We start from the raw sequence: 23,260 nt of genomic DNA, 5'->3' as shown, positions 1-23,260 counted from the left end.
AGCTGGCTTTATGTATTATGCGTCTATATGTGTGTGTGTGTGTAGAGGCAGTGCCAAGATACATCTCTATTGAGATTCTGCTCCATGTAGGAGGATTGAGTGTGATGGTGTGTCAGGGTAATAAATGAACTGCGAGGACTGTGCTTACTACCGCGGGCGCTGGCAAACTAACTCTCAGACAGATCGCTCCCTCTCTGCCTTCATCTGTCTCTATTCCCTCCACTTCTCTCTCATTTCTCTCCGGTACTTTTTTCTCCACCGTTGCCGTCTCCCCTTCTTTTCTAGCCGAGTGTGGGAACCAGCTTTGATGTGGTCAGAGCGGCTAATGAAGAGGTTTGGCTTTGTTCAGACGGGGGCAGAGACCCTCATCTGGCTCTATCAGTTCAAAATTTCCACCTAGCAATTTGCCATCATGTTCCAACTTTGCACAGTTGTAAAATCTCACTGTAAGGGATCAATACACAGCATTACTAGTTGTATTATTAGTATTATTGTTGTTGGTGCTTTTGATATTCTTGTTGGCTGTGTTTTACATTTTCTTTGATTTGTATATCATGAATTCATTTGGAACAGTGCTTTATTTGTATCCATATTGTTATATCATTTCATACTCTCTCCCCCTCTCTGACAAACTTTTATCCTTTCATCCACAGAACAAATAAAATGCAGACAGCAGTCACTGCGGCACTGGCGGAACAAGAATGCATTATCCAAGTTGCACACTCTCATTTCATCAAGGGACACACTCAACCATGCTCACCTGTCACCACACACACACTTAAACAAATGTAAACACATGCATATTACCCTCCACACACACACTGACCCACACGCCATCCTGCTGCCTATATCTGAACATTCTGCCCTTTGAAGATGCATTTATGCACTTATTTAAATTGCTATTTACCATAATCTTAAGGATAATGTGATAAAGTGTGTGATTTTCTGAGAAGCTGTTTGATGCAGCTGTTGCCCCGTAGCAATTGGCCAGCCATTAGAGAATAAACACACACACACACACACACACACACACATATACTTAACAGAGCTGCCAGTCTGATAGGGATAATCACCTGCACTTGTGATTTTTTAGCTTTCTGGAAAACACACTGGTGCTCTCTCTTTGTTTCCCTGTCTCTCTCTCTGTGCTTGTGTGTGTGTGTGTGTGTGTGTGTGTGGGTGTGTGACAGCAGAGGTGCCAGCATCATCCTGTAAAGCCTCTTACGGTCTGAGAAATCTCTCACAGTCAGTTGCACCGCATCATGTGTTGTGTGAGCAGCGGATACTCCCGTTCTGACCTGGCTGTAATAGGTGCTCATCAATGCTCCCTTAATCCCTTTACGGAAAGCCTCTGGAGCGAGTCAGTGGCCTTTTATAAAGATGACCTTTGCACACACACACACACACACACACACACACAGCTTGGGAGCTATGTGACCCCCTCGTGTAGTGAATTTACGGGGGGCTTGACATGATCAGGACACCGCTGTGATAAGAACCCACAGACAACCCTAATAAACTTGCAACCACATTCCACACACACACACACACACACACACACACACACACACACACACACACACACACACACACACCCAGTCCTACAAGGACAGAGTATTACATAACAGCCTATAATTTATGTGCTGTTATTTATCAGGAATACAGAGCAAAAAAGCCTGCTTGCCTGTAGCATTCATGGCTGTCACGTTCACATCAGCTTACGCCTGCTGGGCTCTGATAGGAATTCTTTGATATCTAATGCAGCCATAAAAGCAGATAGGTGTTTTTACAAAGATTTACGTCTCTCCCTTGTGTCTGGACTGTTGCCTCCAGCCACCGTTCATCATTTCAATCCCGCACCGATATTGGTTTAATTCACCGAAGCTACTTTGATTTCATGAATGCCTGTATGGCGCTCAATGGGGACAGCCAGGCACACGGCTGAGAGCGGTAAGTGGCTCAGCGGCTTGCTGAGTGGCTAAATGCAGTGTGCGAACTATACAATGGCTTTTGGGGGAGCTCACTTTTTTTTTACCGGGGGGGGGGCTTGCGCGAGGACTGACTGTGACTCTTGTTGCAAAGAAATATTCATAGCTGCAAGCATGTAGGCCTACTTGCTTTATGTCAGCACATCTGATATATAATAATCAGTTAATGACCACATCAAACCTCCACACGGGTATCAAAACCAAACATCACAGTATGATACATACGGCCAACTAAAGCAGGGCACAGTATACTCTGCAGAATGATGTACTATATTCTATAGTTTATCGGCACAAATAAGACAAGGATAGGTCAAATAGCAAAACAGCCTATAACAACACACACATGCATGAGCATTGTAAATACCAATCTTTGAGTTAAAGTGAGTGAAGTTTGATATTGCGCCGCCACGCTTCGATGGTGATGGCAAGAATAGCATGCATGCCGGTATCTTTATTAAAGTGAATTAGTGATGAATCACCCTCATGCATTAATCATACATCAATAATAGCCTAATTTTACACATGATCCATGATGATGAAGATACAGAAAAATAGAAATGCATGGCAAAAATAGCATATTGTCAATATTTTAGAGACCCCCCAAAATTTCACAAATCATGTTTTCAGGGGAGCTCATGTCTTATTAAGGGGAGCCAAGCTCCCCCTGGCTCCCCTGTAGTTTGCACCCTGGCTAAATGTACTGACTCTGAATTTTTATAAATGGAAGTCTAACCTTTGAGGTTAAAAGGTTACAGCTGTAAATAGAGGGACACAAAAGGCCTGTCAAATTGTCCTTTTCTGTACAGACTCTCTGCACTGAGATAAGTGGCAAACGGCCGATAAGGGGACAATGCCGCATTCACACCATATTGGATATATTGTAATTATGAGCTTCCGACTGGGAAAAAACGTTCATCCCCCTAGTGGTAATTACAAATAGGACATGTGGAAATTTTTTGTTAGCTATCACTGCAAAAAACGTCCATCTTAACAAGTCATTTAGTCTCATATTCAGCCTTAAAATCTTATTTTTCTTAAACCAAGAGAAGACTTCTGCCAATGAGGTGAGATAATTGTTTCCAATGCAGTTTCACTTGTTTCAAGAATTTTCTAGAAATGAGTGTCAGTATGTTGAAACCAGTCAGAATAAGGCAGATCACTGCACTACTATCAAGAAAACCACACTTTATTCTACAAAATTCTTGAAACAAGTTGATTTGTATTGGAAACAAGTGAAATTATATAACCCTACTGGCAGATTTTTTCACTTACTTAAAGAAAACTACGATTTCAGGACTCAATAATAGACTAAATACCTTGTTAAGATGGAGATATTTTGCAGTTCAAGGTATTCATATTTGTACTAATACAATCAATTCTACTTAGCAAAAGTTGCAGTTTGTTTATCGTTGATTTTAGAGTAACTTGTTAACAAATTCTTGCAGTTGGCTATCTTCATTGCAATCACTATCTTCGATGTTCCGATGAGTGAAACATCTGGACACTTCCAGGTGTCATCCCGTTCTTCCGCTTCTTGCAACATGACATGAACGCGGCATAAAGACACAGTTCCTCGGCCTGACCGCTCTACATCTGTGGCTCCAGTCCTGCAAACGGGAACATACAGTATTTTAAAATGAAACCAGCTTCACTTTGTTGGTTCTGACTCTCCTGTTGAGCAATTTGTTTATTTTTGCATTGACGCACGTTTCAATTTATTTTTCCATTGTCCACTTCAAATCACGTCAGCGAGCATGCTTTGATGAACGGATCCAAGTCAGCAGTACAGTCAGCTTTATAAATGAAGTCTCCCTCTCGACCCTATAAGAAGCAACAGAGGCCTCATTGTTTGGCTTGGATCGACCCCCTACTGTAAATGATGCTTGATGACTGTCCTTAGGAGAATTGCCGCAGTGGGAGGTGACATTGACCCTGGCACTATTCATTTAAAATAATGGATATTGGATATCCAGTGTTAGGAAAACAGGGAGTGTTGGCTGTCTTTTTAGTTATTGATTTATATGTATGTTTGTGTCAAGGGGGTTGTCCTTTCAGCATCAAGTCCCACAGTGCTGTGTATCAGTTCATGGCACACGCCACTGTTGCATGGAAATAGATGGCACAGGGGTTAGAGAAAGAGAGAGAGAGAGAGAGAGAGAGAGAGAGAGAGAGAGAGCAGGACACATTTCCTGCATACCTCTCCATAACATGCCCCTTCCCTCCTTCCCTCCTTCCCCTCCCTCCCTATCTCTCTCTCTCTCTCTCTCCGTCTTCCCCCTCCCACTTTATGTTCCTGAGCGAGAGTGCCTCACTCACAGCTCGCACTCCTCTCTCTCTCTCCCTCTCCCTTCACTCGCTCTCTCTCACCCTCGCTCTCTCTCTCTCTCTCTCTCTCTCTCTCTCTCTCTAACACTGAAGGGGGGATTCTCCGTAACCAGCAGTAGCTTAATGTGATCCACACTTCTCATCATCATTTCATTGATGTTCTTGGGTTTTTTTTTTTTTTCCTTCTCTCCTCTAAATTGAATTTCTCCGCCTCCGACTCAGAGCTGACATCCAGGGTTTGGATGCTATCAAGGTGCTCAGAGCGCAGAGAGATGAAATGGAAGAGAACTTTTAAAGCTGCAAGCCGAGCACCTTTCTATTGAATCCAGGCACCTTGGATTGGTTTATTTACTATTGAGGCACAGCTCAGCAATGGTGGGAGTCTTGTAGTGGATGACTCATTTGGTTTATTCTTCTCCCTCAAGACTGCTGGATACAGTTTTTTGTTTTGTATGTTTTACTTCTCAGATGCTCTTCGGGATCTGCTGGGACTTTTATGGAGCGTGAAATATTTGCAGTAAGTGCGAAGTTTGGAGGAGCGGAGTGAGCAAAGGCATGGCTGATAGGCAGGGAACTGCAATTGAGTGTTAAAGCCCCTCTGTCCAGGGAGACAGCCAAAGGTAAGGGAGTACGCTACATATTCTCAGATGCATGTGATTGTCCATAAAGATGCACATACACCGGCATGCACGCGCTAAAGGCTGTTGCGCTCTGTCGAAGCGGATAAGACAAGTGTATTCATTAGAACGGGGAGGATTCTGAATGTGATATTAACCCCGTCTGACTTCATCTGTGTCCCTGGTGCTTTTGGAACAGGCTCAGCCACAGAGTCCAAGGGAGGAATACTTTCACAGTGATTCTTGTCTGACTCTTGACAGCCTGGTATTAAGTCATGACAAAGAGAGACCTCTTTGACTGAGTAGAAGTACTCTCCTTCAACAGTTACTCTGGGAATACTTATCTACTTTTCTTTCTCCCCGATGCCCTGAACTGCCCTCGTCTATGAATATTCAACATTGCGTTTACAGTAATCGGGGTAGATTTTGGGTAAAGGCTTGCGTCAGTATGCTGTCAGAGAAGGAGGACGCATTTCGTCATCGACCCTCTGAGATCTTGGAGTATCTGATGACGTAAAAAATACTCATAGAATATCACCTATTACCTGTCACTGTCATCACCAACAGCATTGAGTATCTCATTTAAATATGACCTTAGCAATCTTTTGTTTAATAATCTTTTTGTTTCATCATTCAGTATAAGATCTGGTTTTACATTTATTTTATCGATGATAGAAGAATTTACTTTCTGAATATTTTATTTACTGTCATTTCATGTCATATATCATAAATGACAAGCCTTTTAGTTACATTGATAATGACTGACTTTGATCATTAGAAATAAGTTGTTTTCAGGTTTGCTTTGTTAAATATTTTCCAAACCTATTTTTGAATCAGACTATATTCCTTAACTATGCCAATCTAGTTCAAAAAGAGAGATTTGTGCCATATGCCATCAGGGCATCTGAGGTCAGAGACAAGGAAAATGTCCTAAATCACATTTCATGCCCAACCTGGACTAAACTACATAATCTTCTAAAAACACAGCTTATGCTATTTTACTGAAAATTAAATTGAAATTCAATTACCCTGAGCTAGAAGCGATTTCCAGAGCTGTTTTCTTAGCCAGGAGCAAAATGAGGAATTTCCTCTTCCTTAGAGTGATCAAGTCGGCTACAGCGGATAGGCAGGTCGGCAGCTCATACCTCCAGCCTCTCAGAAGGCAGAAGCACTTTGTGGAGAAATGTGCAGATTCTGCAAATGTTGGGTTGATAGAGATGGACCCAGACAGAGAGCTTCACACTGAAAAAAGCCTGGCTAATTCACAGTAAATTATATGCAAAGTGCTTAGTCCTTCTAAAGTCCTTAGACTTTGCAACCAAAAATCAAAACAACATTCCATTGTAGTTTCTCAGATTATGATAATTAGCATTTCTGAAACACCCACTTTAACGAAATAGCCAACAGCAACCCTCTACGGACCAGTCCACATTGGAAGACAAGAGTTAAAGATCTAGTGTCACTTTTTAGTAAAGCTGTCTCTCATTCTCCCATTCTCTACTCCCCCCTCCCCCATTCCATGCCTCCATTCTTCTTCCGCCCATCCAGAGATGACCACAGTGTCCATGGAGCCTATGGCGGTGCTGGTGGAGAGGGTCCCCAACGCCACGGACCCCCCTCTGGACCTGCCGCCGTCGCACGAGAACACGGCCGCCACCTTCACCATCGGCACCATCCTCTCCATCATGTGCCTGGTGGGAGTGTCCGGGAACATCTACACCCTGGTGGTCATGTGCCACTCCATGCGGGCTGCGGCCTCCATGTACATCTACATCATAAACCTGGCTTTGGCGGACCTGCTGTATCTGCTCACCATCCCCTTCGTGGTCTGCACGCACTTCCTGAAGGGTTGGTACTTCGGGGACGTAGGATGTCGGATTCTGATCAGCATGGATTTCCTGACCATGCACGCCAGCATCTTCACGCTGACCATCATGAGCACGGAGCGCTACTTCGCCGTGCTCAAGCCGCTCGACACCGTCAAGCGGTCGAAAAGCTACCGCAAGGCCATCGCCCTGCTGGTCTGGGCCGCTTCCCTCATCCTCACCCTCCCGATGATCGTGAGCATTCAGTTAATGACGGTGGGCAATAAGGCCATGTGTCAGCCCACGCTGTCACCGCTCTCCTACAAGGTTTACATCTCCTTCCTGTTTTGCACCAGCATCGTAGCTCCAGGCCTGATCATTGGCTATCTCTACATCCGGCTCGCGCGCACTTATTGGATCTCACAGACGCAGACCTTCAAACAGACCAAGAAGCTTCCCAATCAGAAGGTCAGTGCATCACGAGATGTGTTTTTGATCTTTGGTCCTTCATGGGCGCCAAGTAGGTATGGTAAGGTGTGTTACTCGCCATAACTTAAAGGATAAGTTTGGTGATTTTGGACCTATATATAATTTGTCTCTGAGATACCTGTAGTGCTGGACCCACAGAGAATATTGACTCCAGAGTCTGCTGTTGGTTGAATTGGCGAGCTACAGCCAGTCTGTGAAAACAATGGCGACCAACCAATGTATTTCTATCCACAGCCTGGAAAGCAGCAGCACCGCACCATTTCCACTCCGTGTATCGTCTTCTCCCAAACTCTAATCGACTCCATGTGCAATTGTTTACAGTCTGAACTGACCGTCCGCGAAACTAGATCACGCCACGAGTAATGCACTTCACGGCAGAAAAAAATAGTCCAATGATTTCCTGATTAGTGAAAGTGTGCATAATGGAGGAGTTGTGTCATGTTTGCTCTCAACTCCTCTGTGGAGCCGACAAATGGCTGGTTTGGAGGTATTTTGACAAACCCCATTGAGTCTCATTGTTAGTAACAAGAGGCTTAGCAACGGGAGCATGTGGTTTCAACCAACAGCTGACTCTGGATCCAATATTCTCTGCAGGTCCAAGTACAGGTATGTAAGAGACACATTATATATAGGTCCAAAATTTCCAAACTTATCCTTTAACCTGAGTCCAAATTTGATTTTGTGTTATAATAGAGAGGAAAGATCACACAAAAATCACCAGAAATTTAGTTTCAAGCAATAGCTAAAAGAAATCTTCACATCAGGGAAGCATTCAGGACCAATGTTCCCTCTAAGCTGTGTGCGTCTCTGAGTAGCTGGGTGACCTACATCTAATAATTTATCACATTTATCACATCATCAGTCCATCAGAGGCTCCACTTATCCCCAGAAATTTGGTTGATAAAATTGGGTTTTAAAGTTTTGGTGGCTAAAGGTATTGGATGCAGGAACCTTTTCATACCATACATTTAGTGAACTAACTCCCCTCTTGAGCTGTGAACTTTCAAAAAGTTTTGGGCTTTCATTTTGGTAATATTCATAAAATTTTAAAGCTTTAAAGAACTTAAGTTTGACACTAATGCACCACCACCCCGTCCATCATGAGCACCATCTAGTAAGGGAATTCCCGTTAATGGTCCATTTGCGTGGTCTTCTTTCCTTCAAGGTGCTGTACCTGATCTTCACCATCGTGCTGCTCTTCTGGGCCTGCTTCCTGCCCTTCTGGATCTGGCAGCTTCTGGGTCAGTTCCATCCCTCGCTGTCCCTCTCCATCAAAGCCAAGCGTAACATCAACTACCTGACCACGTGTCTGACCTACTCCAACAGCTGCATCAATCCGTTCCTCTACACGCTGCTCACCAAAAACTATAAAGAGTACCTGAGGAAGCGCCAGCGGACCTGGACGGCCGGCAGCTACTTCAACAGGAGGAACCGCTTCCAGCGCTCGCCGCGCAGGTCGCCGTCCTCCAGCAGTCAGCAGTGCACCGAGAGCTTCGTGCTCACGCACACGGCGTCCCTTCGCACGCACAACAGCAGTTTGTGAGGTAGGGCCAACTGTTTCTTACTAACATTTCGCTGTTGTCGTGCGAAAACTTCATATCCTCCAATGGGGTTTTGAAAGGTTTTCATCAGCCCAAAGGGAAGTAGAATTTTCTCAACCCACAGAGGAGTATGTAATCCTTAAATTTAAGCTAAAACATGAAAACATCACCAAAATTGGAGTTATAAGGTTTTCACCCGACAATTTTAATAGTAATTTTGTCAGTTGAAGGGAAAAACAAAGGCATGACAATCTTTGAACATCATCCCAAAATTTCCTAAACACAGCTTAGCGTTAAGATCATTTCCAATAATCTTTCCAGTAGCATTTATGCAACAGCAGTCTGTGTGGCACTGGATGTTTTAGACTTGATGACTTGAAGAGTTTCCTAACAGAGGAACGTCTGGTCCCGGGGGGTTGATGTGTTGTCAGATGGGCTAGATTTCTGGGGCTCTGAAAACATGTCTGTCTGTATGGGATCCCCCTGTTTCTTGGTACGCGGTGTAAACATGTCCATGTGGGACGACTGGTGCCTCTTGTTGTTTATGTGTGGAGCTTGGGACGAGCTGTTGAAAGCAGCTCTTGAACAACAATAAATATTCATTCAACTGTTACCCAGTGCATAGCTCCAAAATATCTAACCATCTGTTCCGCCTTGCTCTTTCTGTTAAAGCTCTAATACATAATGGCAGTATGGCGCCACATGATGAAGCAGCTTTGCCCCCACTACTGCTTTAATGGCTTTGAATGGATTCCTTTGACTGAAGACATTTGTTCACCCTCAGATTGAGCTTCTGATGCAGGGACTAAGGATGTTTTTATCCGTAAAATGCTTCTTCACAATGATTTTGTTGCTAATGCAAATGAAGTAAACATTTCTGTCTTTCATTTTAAGTTGCTAGTTCATATTGGAAGAAAGTATCTCCATTACATTTATTGACAAAATTGCTCAGGTTTTGGTCAAAGACGTTCATCAGAGCATGAATCCACATCAACTGAACCCCTCCACAGAGGGACACTCATTACAGAAAGTAACTACAGTTTGAATTTTATCTTTTGCCTCCAGCTCCTCTCTAATTCATCATAAGTGTGCGGTGGTTCCACTTATCTATTGCTATAAATTGCTAGTTTTATAAAATTTGCCAAAAGCTTATTTGTACAAGTCAAGACACTAAGAATCTACATGAATATATCCAAATTTATGTAGTCATTGGATTTTGCATTTGGGCTTTGCTTCTCAAATACCTAGAGTATTATAGTATAGGGGTATTACTATAGCCATATCTCAACAAATCTATAAAATAACTCACAACTTTTAATGTTCACAGTTGTATTTTATACAACCTCAAGGCTTCTTCTCTTCACGGTTTCCCTTACAATTCCTTTTACATTATGAATCTTTGTCAGTTTCTGCCCTAGAGTCAAGATTCAATCTGCATTTTCCGATGTTTGGGCGCCCTTTTTTCGTACAATGCGGTTGCTGTTTATATTCAAGGCTTTTCATTTTCCATTAATTTCTATTTTGTTTTTCTGCCTCTCCATGTGGTGTTATTTGTTTCGCGGTGGCTCTTGGTTGGAATCTGTGTGGTGATCATTAATTTCTCTGGGGTTGGCATTGCTTAAGAGAAACGTGGCTGAGGGGATACGAGAGCTTCTTAAGTAGTCTGCAGCTGCAACTGGCGTGTGTGTGTGTGTGTGTGTGTGTGTGTGTGTGTGTGTAGGTGTGTGGGTGTATGTGTGAATGCGTTTGTGCGTGCGTCTATCTGTCTGGATGGCTGTCTCATACGTTACGTGGGTCTTAAATGTTGGTGTTAAATGTTCCTTGGAGAGGAAGTTGGGGGGGATTGTGAGGAGCTGAATGCAGCGGAGGGGAACAAAGGGTGAAGAGCAGGGCAAGAGGAGGAGGGGGTGGCTGGCAGGACACACACACACACACACACACACTTGCTCCCCATTTAGAGCTTGGTGCCATTGCCATGTATCACTCACACGCAGGGAAAAGGCCAGGGGACAGACAACACAAACACCGCTGATGGCATCTGCAAAAAAAGTAATTCAAAAACCCATTCAGTAAACTTATTTCTCAACAGCAACAGTAATGAAACAGATTTTTAGCCTGTTTCAACCATAACAAACAAGTCCAGACCGAGACAGCAGGATATCATCCCTCGTATTTACTTTTCCCCGCATAACTCCTCCAACAAAACTTTTTTTTTTCGCTCCGTAATACTAGCAAATCTCATTGCAATTCATCCCAGAAGAAGGGAAAAATCCAATATTTATGATCCCAGTCATAACTTTATACTCGGCTAATAATATTAGTGGTGCTTTGCCCTTGATTGCCGGGCGGTGTGTGTCCTGCTGAGAGAGTAGTGGTGAGCCATATATCCCTGCTCTCTGCCTTAGAATACAACTTGCTGAGTGACACCTACCATAATTCACAAGGGCAGAGCATATGGCTCCATATTTGTGCGCGCACACACACACACACACACACACACACACACACCTACACACACACACACACACGCACACACACACAGAGCTCTGGACTCAGTTCCTTTGGTGGTGAGTGTGTATGAGACAGACTGTGTGTGTGTATGGTTTAATGACACAGTCCAATTTCTAAAATTATGGCACTCACATATAAAACAGAATATGCAGCATGACCACATAGACATAACTGACAGCCTGGATACATACAGTTCCTAATCTACAGTGAAGGACATTGCGCAGCACAATCTGTCTCTGTTGAGCAATGACTGTCTGGTATGATGTGCTGTGATTTAAACCGACAAGGGGAAAACATTGCATTGCTGATGCTCATTCATCAACAACAATAAACCGGCCTTTAATTCTAATGACATATAAACAGTTTATATGCCCTAGAGAAACAGAGCGTGGTTTTTTTTTAACAGCTATCAGAAAATTGGCAAACCACCAGATGGAAAATCCTCTCATTTGCTTTTATAGTGCGGGATATGAGAGGGAGAACAGGGAAGCGATAATATCAAGCTGGGAGTCTGCGCTGACTTTATGTGTCCTCCTCCTGTGGGAGAACAGGCAGCGTGGTGAAATGACCTGGGAAATGGCAACAGGGATAAAGCAGGGAAAGAAAACCTTCGATATAATTCGCTTTTTCTCCACAGAGAAAAAAGAACATATCTCTTTTGTCAGAGAACTATATACAATGGAGACATTTTTAGCCGACTCATAAATATGTATAAATCCGGGCATTTCTTTAATCTATTTCCACAATGACATTTTATTCATTGTAGGTTTCTTAATCAAGGGATAGCAGCAGCTCTGCCCACCCCCCACCCCCCCCCCTCTTGCTTCACTCCTTAGTTTGACAGTGACATTTCCTTCTTGCTCTATATTCATACTTGGCTCTGGTCCTACTGATGCAATTTCAGCTCCACAGCCATGAGAGCTGGCAGGACCTCCACCCTGTTCATAAGGCCTCACCGCCATCTGACAAATACGAGAAAAACATTAAATCTGTGTTGCTTTTTAGCAAGCAGATGGTGACTATTGGACAAAGGCTGGCCCAGAGAGACAGATTTTACTACTGTACCTTTGACAAAAAAAAATTGAGTAGTCAGCGAGCTGTTGGAAAACCCATTGGGTCATGAGAACACACTTGTAAGCTATTTTTCCCTTAGACTAGACTCTTAAATCTATTTCCATTTATTTGTTTCCACATATATTCTTTAATTCCCTTAAGTGGGATTTTGTAAAACAGCCCCTTGACAATGTATGAGCATAGGCTAATAATGTTCCACTAAAATCCAAAAAGGCCCATAAATTTTCCCTAAAACATTGCATGAAATGTTTGCCGCAGGCTGGACTCACTGACATCAGCTGCCTGGCTGGCGGTGTGGAAGCACTCCAACACTTAATGCATGCAGATAGCATCGCATGTTTTGCTGCTACGCTTCCACAGCAGGAAGCAGACAGTGGACACTCTGCAGTAGGAGATAGAAGGAACCAAGCATGTTAAGCAATTACTAGTTGAGGCATGGGATGACGCTGTTATACACGGCTGTGGTTTAATATTTACTGTAGTGGTGAGGGTATATGTGCAATATCCACCTCAGCAAGTTTAATAAAGGAAGAATATGCCTCGTCTAGTTTGAGATTGCACTGAAATGTGTAGCTAAAGGAAAGCAGGGGATTTATTTGGATATGAAGGAATGAGGACATTTTTTCGTTCTCTTTCATATCATCCATTCCCTTGTATGGCAACATGGTACACACATTGTAGCAGTTATGAATCAGGAGTTATCTACAAAATAAAATCAGATAGGGCTCAAAGGAACGGTCTCTAGGTTTTGGAAACAATGCAGATGGCTCAGAGGCAGCATGCAACATTCAAATCATCTCAACGCTTCGATTATGCGTAACACCGATGTTGCATGTTCCCAGAATGCCACAACACAGCAGTAAATCTTGTGTTTTCATTGTCTAAACACCTGCCCTTTTCCTCCCTGATAAGGAGAGGAAATTAGTCAGCAGAGGAAGTGGAAATTTTAATACTGAGAAAAGTTATATAAGAGGTAGTTAGCTTCAAACAGGGCCAGGAGCCATAGTACATAGAAGAAAACAGAAAAAACACAACCACATGTTTTTTTATATATTTTTCATGAGGCACATGAGTCAGAGAGACACTACATACTCATTACATTGATTTTTTTGTTTTTTTTGCTAGTCTTCAGTGAAGAGAGACAAGAATGATTGGGGAAAGAGAGGGATGACATGTAACAAAGGCCGGATTCAAACCCAGGATGCTGCAGTTGCATGGTATGAGCTTTAGACCACTGAGCCAAAACGATGCCCTACATTGTTGTTTTTTTAAGTAATATTTTGTAGCATTTTCACATGAATACATTTCCATTTTGCTACTTCGCACTTTGAGCTGCATGTTTTGTATGAAAGGTGATATACAAATCAAGGTTATTATTATTATTATTTTTGATATGATACAATAGTTAACAACTTATAACCAGTTCATGATGAAAGCTTTTACATTTGCTGCAACCGCAACAGCGGTTTGTTTGGAATAAACAGAAGAACTGGGTAGTTAACATGAAGAACTCAAAGTTTACCACTTCAAATGCCACTATAGAAAGTTTACCTTTTAACATTTGACATTGACTAAACATTGAGATTTGAGTATATCATGATTTCCTGCAGGTTTACAGTGAAAAGCATGTATGGATGCTTGTATGAATCATCTATCAAATCACACAAATAGCCTATACTTTGCATCTTCTGGTGCAGAAATATTGCCACACAAATTCCATAAAGATAAAGAAAAGTAAAGTAAAGTTAAGTAAAGAAGACATGCATTGACTATCGTTAGAGTTGGGTATATGCATATAGGCACTCTCTCACAGACTTGAAATATTCCTCCATGCTGTATCTTATAATAGCACTGAGCCCATACCTAGTGCTGCATACATCAGCCCCACACAGGAGCAGGAGCCATCCTCATCTGTCACTGGGTCTGCCAGAGCATGTTAGAGGAGTAATGACGGAGCGCTCATTAACTTGGTTATCGTCTTATTGCATTGTCCTGCTTCACTCTATAGAGCTTAGATCACGGCTGCCAAATGAAATAGGAGTTGAGCTGAGGGTCTCAAGCAGAGGGCACCTCTGTAAAGGTCATACAGGGACACACACACACACACACACACACACACACACACACCAACTCTCTCTCTTTCACTCATGAGGGGTGAAAGGGCTATTGATCCCGGAGCCGTATATCTGGAAGCCGATGGCATTGACTAGGCTCATTTTGGGAATGGAAAACGGGAACGCTGCTCTCTTCATAGATGATAGACATCACAGGCTGTAATGGCTGCAGCCTGTATGGTCTGGGAATGTCCCCGTCGCTGCTGTGATCAATAAGCACCTACAGTACGTCTCGCCCTCCGCTGCTGTCCCGCAAGATTACATTGAGACCCGAGATTGATCGCGCGCCCTCTTACCTGGTTTCACGTTAATGTTACACTCCTCATTTAGAAAGGGCTCAAGTTGATGAAACGCGGGCCTTCCCGGTGATTTGATGCACCGCACATCCATAACTGTATCACTTTGCTTATTAATTTTCCTCTGGGTCACACTCCTTTGGCCTTTTAGCGGTTGATTCTATGTATCTCATGCCTCTGTGTGTGTTTTTTTCCTTTATTAGGTGTCTTTTTCTTAGTGCTGGCACCTTATCAGTGGCTTTCAATAGGGAGAGGGCATGTGCTGCAAGTGCCAGCTACCTTTTGTGCTCCGTGTGTTTCAGCTTTTCAATATTCAATATTTTTTGAAAAGCACTGCACTTTTCACTTCATTCAAATGCCAGGTGAGATGTTGTCATAGATACAAAACTCACCCGCAGCATTTTTTTCCCCCTCGCCAAATGAAGCGGCTCATCGCTACGCTTCCCAGTCCTCCGCTGACGGGGGAAATAAAAGAAGGCTAGTGGACACAAGACCTGGCATTTTTTAGGCCAAGGTCTCTCTCATTGTGTACAAAGTGGCTGCATGCCATCCAGCACTTCAGAGGGTGTTAGTGGGCGCTGCCAGATGCACATGAGCCCCTGGGTTTGGACCGGGGCGATATGAAAGAAAACGGAGATAAGGATGAGGGGGCAGGAGAGGAAGATAGAGAGGGGGGAAAGATAAGGCGGAAATTTTAACAGGAAGACTAGGAGAGGTGAGTTCTTTTTTTTTTCCTCCGGTGCTTTCATGTGTGGTGAAAATGAATGATATAAAATGAATGGAGGAGGCGAAAATAGATCCAGTGGGAAGAAGGAGAAAATAGATGGAATTTTGGTGCTGGTGGAGAATAAAATGCCTGTTGGCTATACATAGGTGAAAGGAAGGAGAGACTTTTGAGCGATGAGGGTAGAGTAAGGAGTGTAATTGGGTAAATGCGTGTGTGCACGTGTGTGTGCATGTGTGTGTGTGTGTATGCGACGGGCCCAGGACAGCTGTGTGCGTTTATAGACCTCAGGTTCTCAGTTGCCCGCACGCTTGTAAATACTTATCCTCTGACCCGGGACAAAAGTGTCTGGCATCTGCAGACACTTTGGCATCCCGGCGTTGGGCAGCAACACCGACACCAACATGCACTCAAGACTTTCCAAAAAAAATCAGCCGTGTGCACATTTGTGTCGCTTCACATTTACCGCCTCCACCGCCTAAATGCTGCAGCTGGCTTTCCGCTGTCGGCTTTTTTTTTTTTTGCTCTTGCTGTTTCCATTCCTGCATTAATGATGGAAATGTTTGTGTTGTGCTCCTTGTTGGCGCTGAAGTCAAGGAAGATTTACCTTTTCCAGAGAATCCCACAACTCAGAAAAGTGTGACATTTTACGAGTATAGCACAAGAGATATTATGTTCTGCAGAAATGAGACTGTGTCAGCTCTTTGCTCTCCTTGCGCTATCTATCACCTGTAAATAGAATTTGTGAATTGGACTGTGACCGTTTTCCCTGCAGTAGTGTCAGTCAACATGAATCATTATTGCACCTTATAACTGCAACCGGAGCTGCGGACCCATCCCTACATTCCATTTCAACTCCGCTGAGCATGGGATGGATGCTGACCTTGTGCAATGAGTGATACACCTTATAAAACAACTGAGTCGAATTGATTGGGCTACTCCTGATCGTAGACTGCATTCACAGCATCCTCTCCCGTCCTTGAATAGTCTCAGGTTCTGTGAGACCGTCTCGCGATCGGCGCAGGAGCGAGACTTCTAAGTTCAAGTCAGATCGTGTCAAAAAGCGGATGTATTATTCATAATGGCAAAGGATTCCTCTGGAACGGGCGCATTCCACTGTAATGGCCTCCCCAAGGCCGGGGGACTAAGACCTGACACTTTCATCCCTCAGCAGACATTGCTTGGCTGCGGGAGGGAAGTTTGATCATGTATCCCAGCTATCCGGGAAGACTCGTAAATGAGGAAGCTGCATTATTTAGACGGGTCCTGGAAACGAAGAGCTCCTCGTCTCCCTCTTGCACATCGCGCGCCGTTCTTTTTTCCGCTCGCCGCTTTCATCTGTTTGGCATTACTTTGCATCGCTGTCTGTTTTCGATCGCGCCGTCTTGTCTCGCTGTTGGTCCGGCCGCCCGTCTTGTGTCTCGCTCGCTCGCTGACACACACACACACACACACACACAAACACACGTTGGGCAAATACGGGAAATCAATCGGGGGTATTGAAGGACGAGTTAATCTAGCTTGATTGACATGTGAGTCCTTAATCATTACCTGGGGGCTAAACCGGTATCCATGCCAGGGTACAACGAGATATTCTAAATCAAAATGTATATGTGTGTGTGTGTATTTGTGTGTGTGTGGGTGGGTTATGCTGGGCTAGTCTGGGGTAATACATCAGTCATCTACCAGTCATAAGAAGCTGTTCTGATCAGTAGGATGTCTGGATGTGGGCTCACAGAACAGCCTGTAGGCGTAATGGAACTCTCCGGCTCTACTGGTTGTAAAGTACAATACGGGGGACACTTGAGTCGATGAAAGGTTTCCTTCAGGTTAATGAGGGGTTTGAGGTACGTTTGATTTCTGCTTCCAAGTGTTCTCGCTGATGCATTTGTGAAAGCAAATGCCACGTGGCCTTGGAGTTACATGCAGTGTGATTGCATATTTTCAAGGATTAATCGCACTTCAGACGAATAGGAAACCACCGCTGAATGAAAAACGCAGATTCAAAGCAATAGGGCTGTATGGTTGGGAATGAAAGCAGTGTAGCACAAACTATGGACATGGTTAAATCATCACAAACAAGGTTGGTGGGTATAAATGTCTGGTGTAAAGTAAAGCACAGCAGCTCGGCATGACCGGCCTACAAAATGCATTCGTCATTAAAAAACTGGCCAAGGCAGCCGGTTTCACTTTGACTGATACAGTAAAACAATGTTCAGCATTGTTCAGCAATGTTCAACATGATTACATCGTTATCCATGCAACCTGCTTCTTCAGTATGTGACCCAGAGATGGTTGAGTACTGTGGAGCCTGCTGCTGACAAGAGTATTGTAACGTCTCCAAGCTCTTTATGTCTCAAGAATATTCCCAAGACGAAGCCAAGTCATTTTTCTTATCAGTGCTGAACAAAAAGCCATGCAGCCTATCTGTGAGATGTTCTTTGTTTTTGTTTTTCCAGAAATTAGGAAAATCTTTTTTTAGTTTCTCATTAATGAATGTATTTTTTAAAATTATAGAACAGTTTTGACAGATTTCAAGGGTCAAGGGTCATGAATATCCATGTGAACATTCAAAGACACATTCAAAGAAAAATGACCAGTTACGTGGATTTTCCATAGCAGCAAACTTCATTTTTCTTTTCTCCTTTTCTCCAGCCTGTGTCCTCTCCCTCTCTACTTTTGTTCTACTTTTTTTCCATCTTCCATGGTCTCCTATCTCTCCCCTCTTCCTGTCCTTTCTTGTCCATCTCCCCGAGGTCAAGGAGCTTCATCCAAAAGAGCCGGCTATTTTTGTGAGCCATTGGTTTAGTGACGTGTTTATAGAGAGGGAACACAAATATAGCAGCACCCTTTCTTTGTCACCTCAAGTCCACAAATAAAGGGATCAAATAATCAATCAGAGGAAAACATCCAATATGTCGGTACTCGGCTTAACGTGGGAACTTTAACTCTTAGCAGTGTTTTATCAGGCTTTTAGCAACGTCCTTAATTAGATGCCATTGAGTTTAAGTGTGTCTGTATCTGTTACATGATGCTTTTATCAAAAGCTCCTTGCAGTATCATGAGTGTATACAGTTGCAGCTTTCGATTCCCAATGGGAACCCCTAACCTTGGCAGTACTATTGAGCAAAAGCATCGCGGGATACTCCAGAAATCCACTCAGCATCCATTTTAGTTAGTGCTGTGCAGGACCTACTTTTGTCTCCAGATCATCATGAATTCTTTGTGACCTGGATTCAAAAAGGTGCTGGAAATGTCTTGGTCCATGTTGACTCAGTAGCATTTCTCGGTGGCACATTCCTGCTGAGAACATCCTGTTCTGCCTCGACCCAAAGGTTTATATTGGGTTGAAATCCGGAGACTGAGCTAAAGTCACTGTCATGTTCCTGAACCATTTTGAGGCTCAGGAGCTCATTATGAAGACATGCACCCGGTCAGCAGCAATGCTTAGGTATGCTGTGACGTTCAAACAATGATTAATTAGTACAAAGGGGCTTAATGTGTCCCAAAACAACATTCCCAACACCATCACACCACCACCTGCCTCTACTGTTGACACCAGGCACAATGGATCCATGGATTCATGCTGTTTACACCAAATTCTGACCCTGTCGACATTTAACAACTCTTCAGTCATCCGGTTTTGGTGATCGCATGCCTACTTTAGATGAATCTTCTTGTTCTTAGCTGACAGGAGTGGAGCCTAGCATGGCGTTCTGCTGCTGTAGCCCATCCACTTCAAGGTTAAATGAGTTCTGCTCTTCTGCACATCACTGTTGTACTGAGATGTTGTTTACATACTTGAGGGCCGCCTGTTGGCTTACACGAGTCTTGCCAATCTCCTCCGACTGCTGTTTTTTGTTTATTGCACAATTCTCCATAAACTCCAGACACTGTAGTGCAGCACCAACCACCGTTCAAAGTTGTTTAAATAACAGTACCAGCGTGATTTGAGTTTTTTGCCCATTTTTATGTTTTCCATTGCTTTCAATGTTAATTCTAACTGTTTTTACATTCACTCCCATTCAATTCCAACCAAAAACAATTCATGAGACGTCTAATTTGGTTGGTAAAAGTAATCCATCACGGTGAATGAGAGGCTGCCAATTGCGTTTTGCAAAGTTGCATCAAAACAGTAATATCAGGCTATCAACTTTTACATTTTGAAAGAAGTTCCGTTTTATATTAGTATACACATTCAGGAATTCAGTTTCTGCAAGAAGATACTATAGGGTCACTACGTGTCCTATTTCCACATTTTCCTCTCCAAAATAAATCATTAAAATTGTCCTTCAAACTTCTTGCCCGTATTTAATTGAACAGCAACCTCTTGACCCAGTCTGCATTTTTTAATTCTCATGCTTTATTTATACACGAGTCACTGTCTGGGAGTTTGAGCTGTTTGCATAAATGGGCAGATGTACCTAATTAAGTGGATACTAAGTGTACTGTACAGTGAATTATCTTTGCTGTTTGGTTCAGTGCAGCATCATCAATCTCAGTGGCATTGAAGGATGAAAATGCATTCAAAACAATGGTGACGGGTATATCTGCATTTCAAACAATGAAACAACCAAAACTAGAGGTTTGCCCTACTTCGCTGAGAAGCTGAGAAGAAGTTACAGCTAAAGATGTTTATCCTGGTAGAGGTGAGCGCGCCATACTGTGGGCCCCGGAACAGTGGGAGGCGATGATAATGTAGACCCTATGGTGGGTATGTAGGGAAAACAGGATTATGGTGAACTCAGCAGGTTCTGAGCCCAGGGCGGTGAGCTCCAGATGGGGCAGGAAAGCTCCGAGTCTGCCCTTGTGCTTTCCTCCTGTGGCAGCCGAACCAATGCTGAGCACAGGGGTTATTTTTTTGCAATAAATGGGGATGTGGGAGGCTGCGTGTGACCAAACACACTGATTATTTCTCTCCCTCTCCCTCTCTCTCTCATTCACACACAGTCTCTCTCTCTCACTCTCTTTTACACACATTTAGGTGCTTTAGACATTAGGGGCTCCAGGAAGGCAGCAATGATAGATGGAGTTTGAGCTGATTGGGAAGAAGACAAATGATGTCTGGGCAGACCTTTCGCCCTCGCATGGACCTCTAACCCCATAAAACACGCACACACACACGCTCACACACACACTGCCAGAGTGGACACAGAGTGAGGAGTGAAAGACAGATAGAGGGAGCAAAGGAGAGAGATGGGAGGAGAGAAAGAGTGATACAAGTTTGGAGTGGTGAGGAATAGGAATAGGAGTTAGAGGAATAAATGTCTAAAACATATAATGAAAGACGACAAAGAACGCCCACAGGGTTTGATCCGGGCGATTTGTGTTGTTGACTAGCTTGAGGTTTAGAATTCATCAGAGTCTGAGATTAAATGTCTCTTACTGATCGTTCTCACAGACTAATTGTCCTGAGAGACTCATTTGGTGTGGGAAGGCCACTGCTGCAATTAATATGTCATGCCTGCAAATACAAATAAGAGGCTTTCGGGAGACAAGAGTAAATAGTTAGTGTGGTGACTGTCTCTCTCTCTCTCTCTCTCTCTCTCTCTCTCTCTCTCTCTCGAAATCCCAAATGTGCTCAGGCTGTTCTGAAGACACACTATCATTAGTCCATTTTCTCATAGGACAGAAAGTGCAAATTATGGATGCTGCTCATCCACTGTCAGCTGTGATTCAGCAGAATGATTCAGAGATTGAGTGTGCCTGTCTTTGTCTGTTTTTGTGTGTATGCGTGTGTGTGTGTGTGTGTGTGTGTGTGTGTGTGTACATGGGCGCACGTGTATCTGTGTGTGTGCATGTGATGACTCACCATGCATGCATTTATGTCCGTCCACTGTCCAGTGAAGTTCCCAAGTGAAAACCAAGAATATGAAAATAAGGCATATTCATTCAGACTTATTAGAAAATGGTCTTTAATGTTTTAGTAGTCTTAAAATGTTATTTTTCCTAAAACGAGTGGGGAAAAAAAGTCCAATGGGGTGAGATTATTTCACTTGTTTCCAATGCAAATCAATTTTCCATATTCTTTTTTAATCAAGTATCAATTTTCTTGATACTAGCAGAGTATCTGCCTAGTCAACCTTCAAGATACTGACACTTGTCTCTAGAAAACTCCTGAAACAGGTGAAACTGCAATGGGAACAAGTGGAAGTATCTCATCCAGAATGTTTCACCTGTTGCAACAAGAGAACATTTTAAAACTGAAAACGAGCCTTAAAAGAACATTTTTTGCAGCGTGTCCTCTCCTAGTATTCGTCATTCTACGGAAGTTTCAATCATGGTGCATCTCCCTGATGGGAATAAAAAAAAAATCCCAATTCCTGAGAATGTGACCTCAATTTGCAAACAAATAACTCACACAGGGAGCAGTTAGAAACCACACAGTGCCATTCCCAGCAGTCCCCAGAAGTGAAATTTGCATGTTTTCCCAAGAAAATTATGATGGGTGAGAAGGTGCATGTGGAGTTTTGTCTATTTTGATTTAAAGCACAATCAACCTGTGTCCTTCCAGAAGAAAGTACGCATTCATGGATACAAAGCAGTGACTTACCAAGTCAGAAATAGCAATTAGTTTTAACCTTTAAGTCTACATTTTATTCAGAAATGTTCACATTGTTTTCTTGCTTGGAGCTATGAGAGTTACTCTGTGACTCTGTGTATCTCAGACCTGTGTACTCTTCTTCTGCTGCACTACTGGGGTTTTCCATTTAGTGAGGATTAGAGGGTTTATTAGGGGTTAAGCTACAGGATATTGGTGAATTCAGTGACTCCACTCCTAATTTTGGCTTGAACCCTTAAGAGTGTGCCGTCGGGTCCGAACAAAGGAGAAGCGTTCACTCTTGGAACTCTTGGTGTAAAAGGCACTTCAAACCCAGATGATGTGTCTGCCCCAGTCTTGTGTTTCAGCGACCCTGCCATTCATCTTTCAGCGGCCGCTTATTTCTCCTCTTGTAACGTTTATTCATCTGGGGTCGCCGCACTGAGATTAACATCTCTTTTTCAAGCGAGCCGCAGCCAAGAGTAAAATTTACAGTGCTGACTTCAAAAAAACGGAGACATAAAAAACAACGTGAAATTCAGAAATGTGCATAAGGGAGCCAACATCCTAGAGATTCTTGGCTATGAACATGCACTTTGTAGTTAATAGCTCTGCAGTGGAAGATTTAAACTGATCACAACTGAGATTGAAAAGTCCTTTTTTACAAACATATATTATTTATTTTCAGGGATTTCTGCGTCATTAGATAGCATACAGCAGAAAGTGACAGGACTTATGGGATGAGGATGAGAGAGGCTGACATTCAGCACAGAGCCTGAGCCAGATCTGAAAGGACACTTCAAGTACAAGCTGCACGCCTGAGCCTGCTGAGCCAGCAGAATCCTTCAAAGTTCAAGTGCTGAGATTAAAAGTCCTTATGAAACCTGATTACGGTAGTTGCACTGACACTGTCGATCACTGAACCTCAAACACACACACATAAGCACACGGCAGAAACTTTACATCTGCATACTCATAAATCCTGGTGACACACAGCATGTAGCATCTCGATTATGAGTGTACAGATGCCACATTACACCTAAACATTCTTGTCATCAACCCAGTCTTGGAATTCAGCGGTGAATAAAAGCAGTTAGACATGACGGGCCCATATGTGAGAGGCAGTGTGAGCCGAGTGGAAGACGAGCATGAGAGGGAGAGAGAGAGAGAGAGAGAGAGAGAGAGGAGGAAGATGGTAGGCAGATGCAGCGTTTATTAGCATCAGATCTCCCGTG

At 43.3% G+C, this 23,260-nt stretch overlaps 1 protein-coding gene across 1 annotated transcript in view; it reads left to right on the top strand.

Moving 5' to 3' along the window:
• Positions 1–4,703: 4,703 nt before the first annotated feature.
• uts2r (urotensin 2 receptor) overlaps positions 4,704–23,260 on the top strand; it is a 33,600-nt gene continuing 15,043 nt past the window's right edge. The window contains exons 1-3 of the mRNA XM_071907874.2: positions 4,704–4,933; positions 6,479–7,203; positions 8,390–8,768. Of these exons, the coding sequence (XP_071763975.1) occupies positions 6,481–7,203; positions 8,390–8,767 (1,101 nt within the window). The 5' untranslated portion in view covers positions 4,704–4,933; positions 6,479–6,480 and the 3' untranslated portion in view covers position 8,768. The remainder of the gene's footprint in view (positions 4,934–6,478; positions 7,204–8,389; positions 8,769–23,260) is intronic.

This window comes from Centroberyx gerrardi, chromosome 20 (assembly GCF_048128805.1).
Source record: "Centroberyx gerrardi isolate f3 chromosome 20, fCenGer3.hap1.cur.20231027, whole genome shotgun sequence".
In the NCBI taxonomy this organism is placed as follows: Eukaryota; Metazoa; Chordata; class Actinopteri; order Beryciformes; family Berycidae; genus Centroberyx; species Centroberyx gerrardi.
Note: the sequence above shows the minus strand (reverse complement) of the source record. Positions and strands in the feature narration are given on the sequence as shown.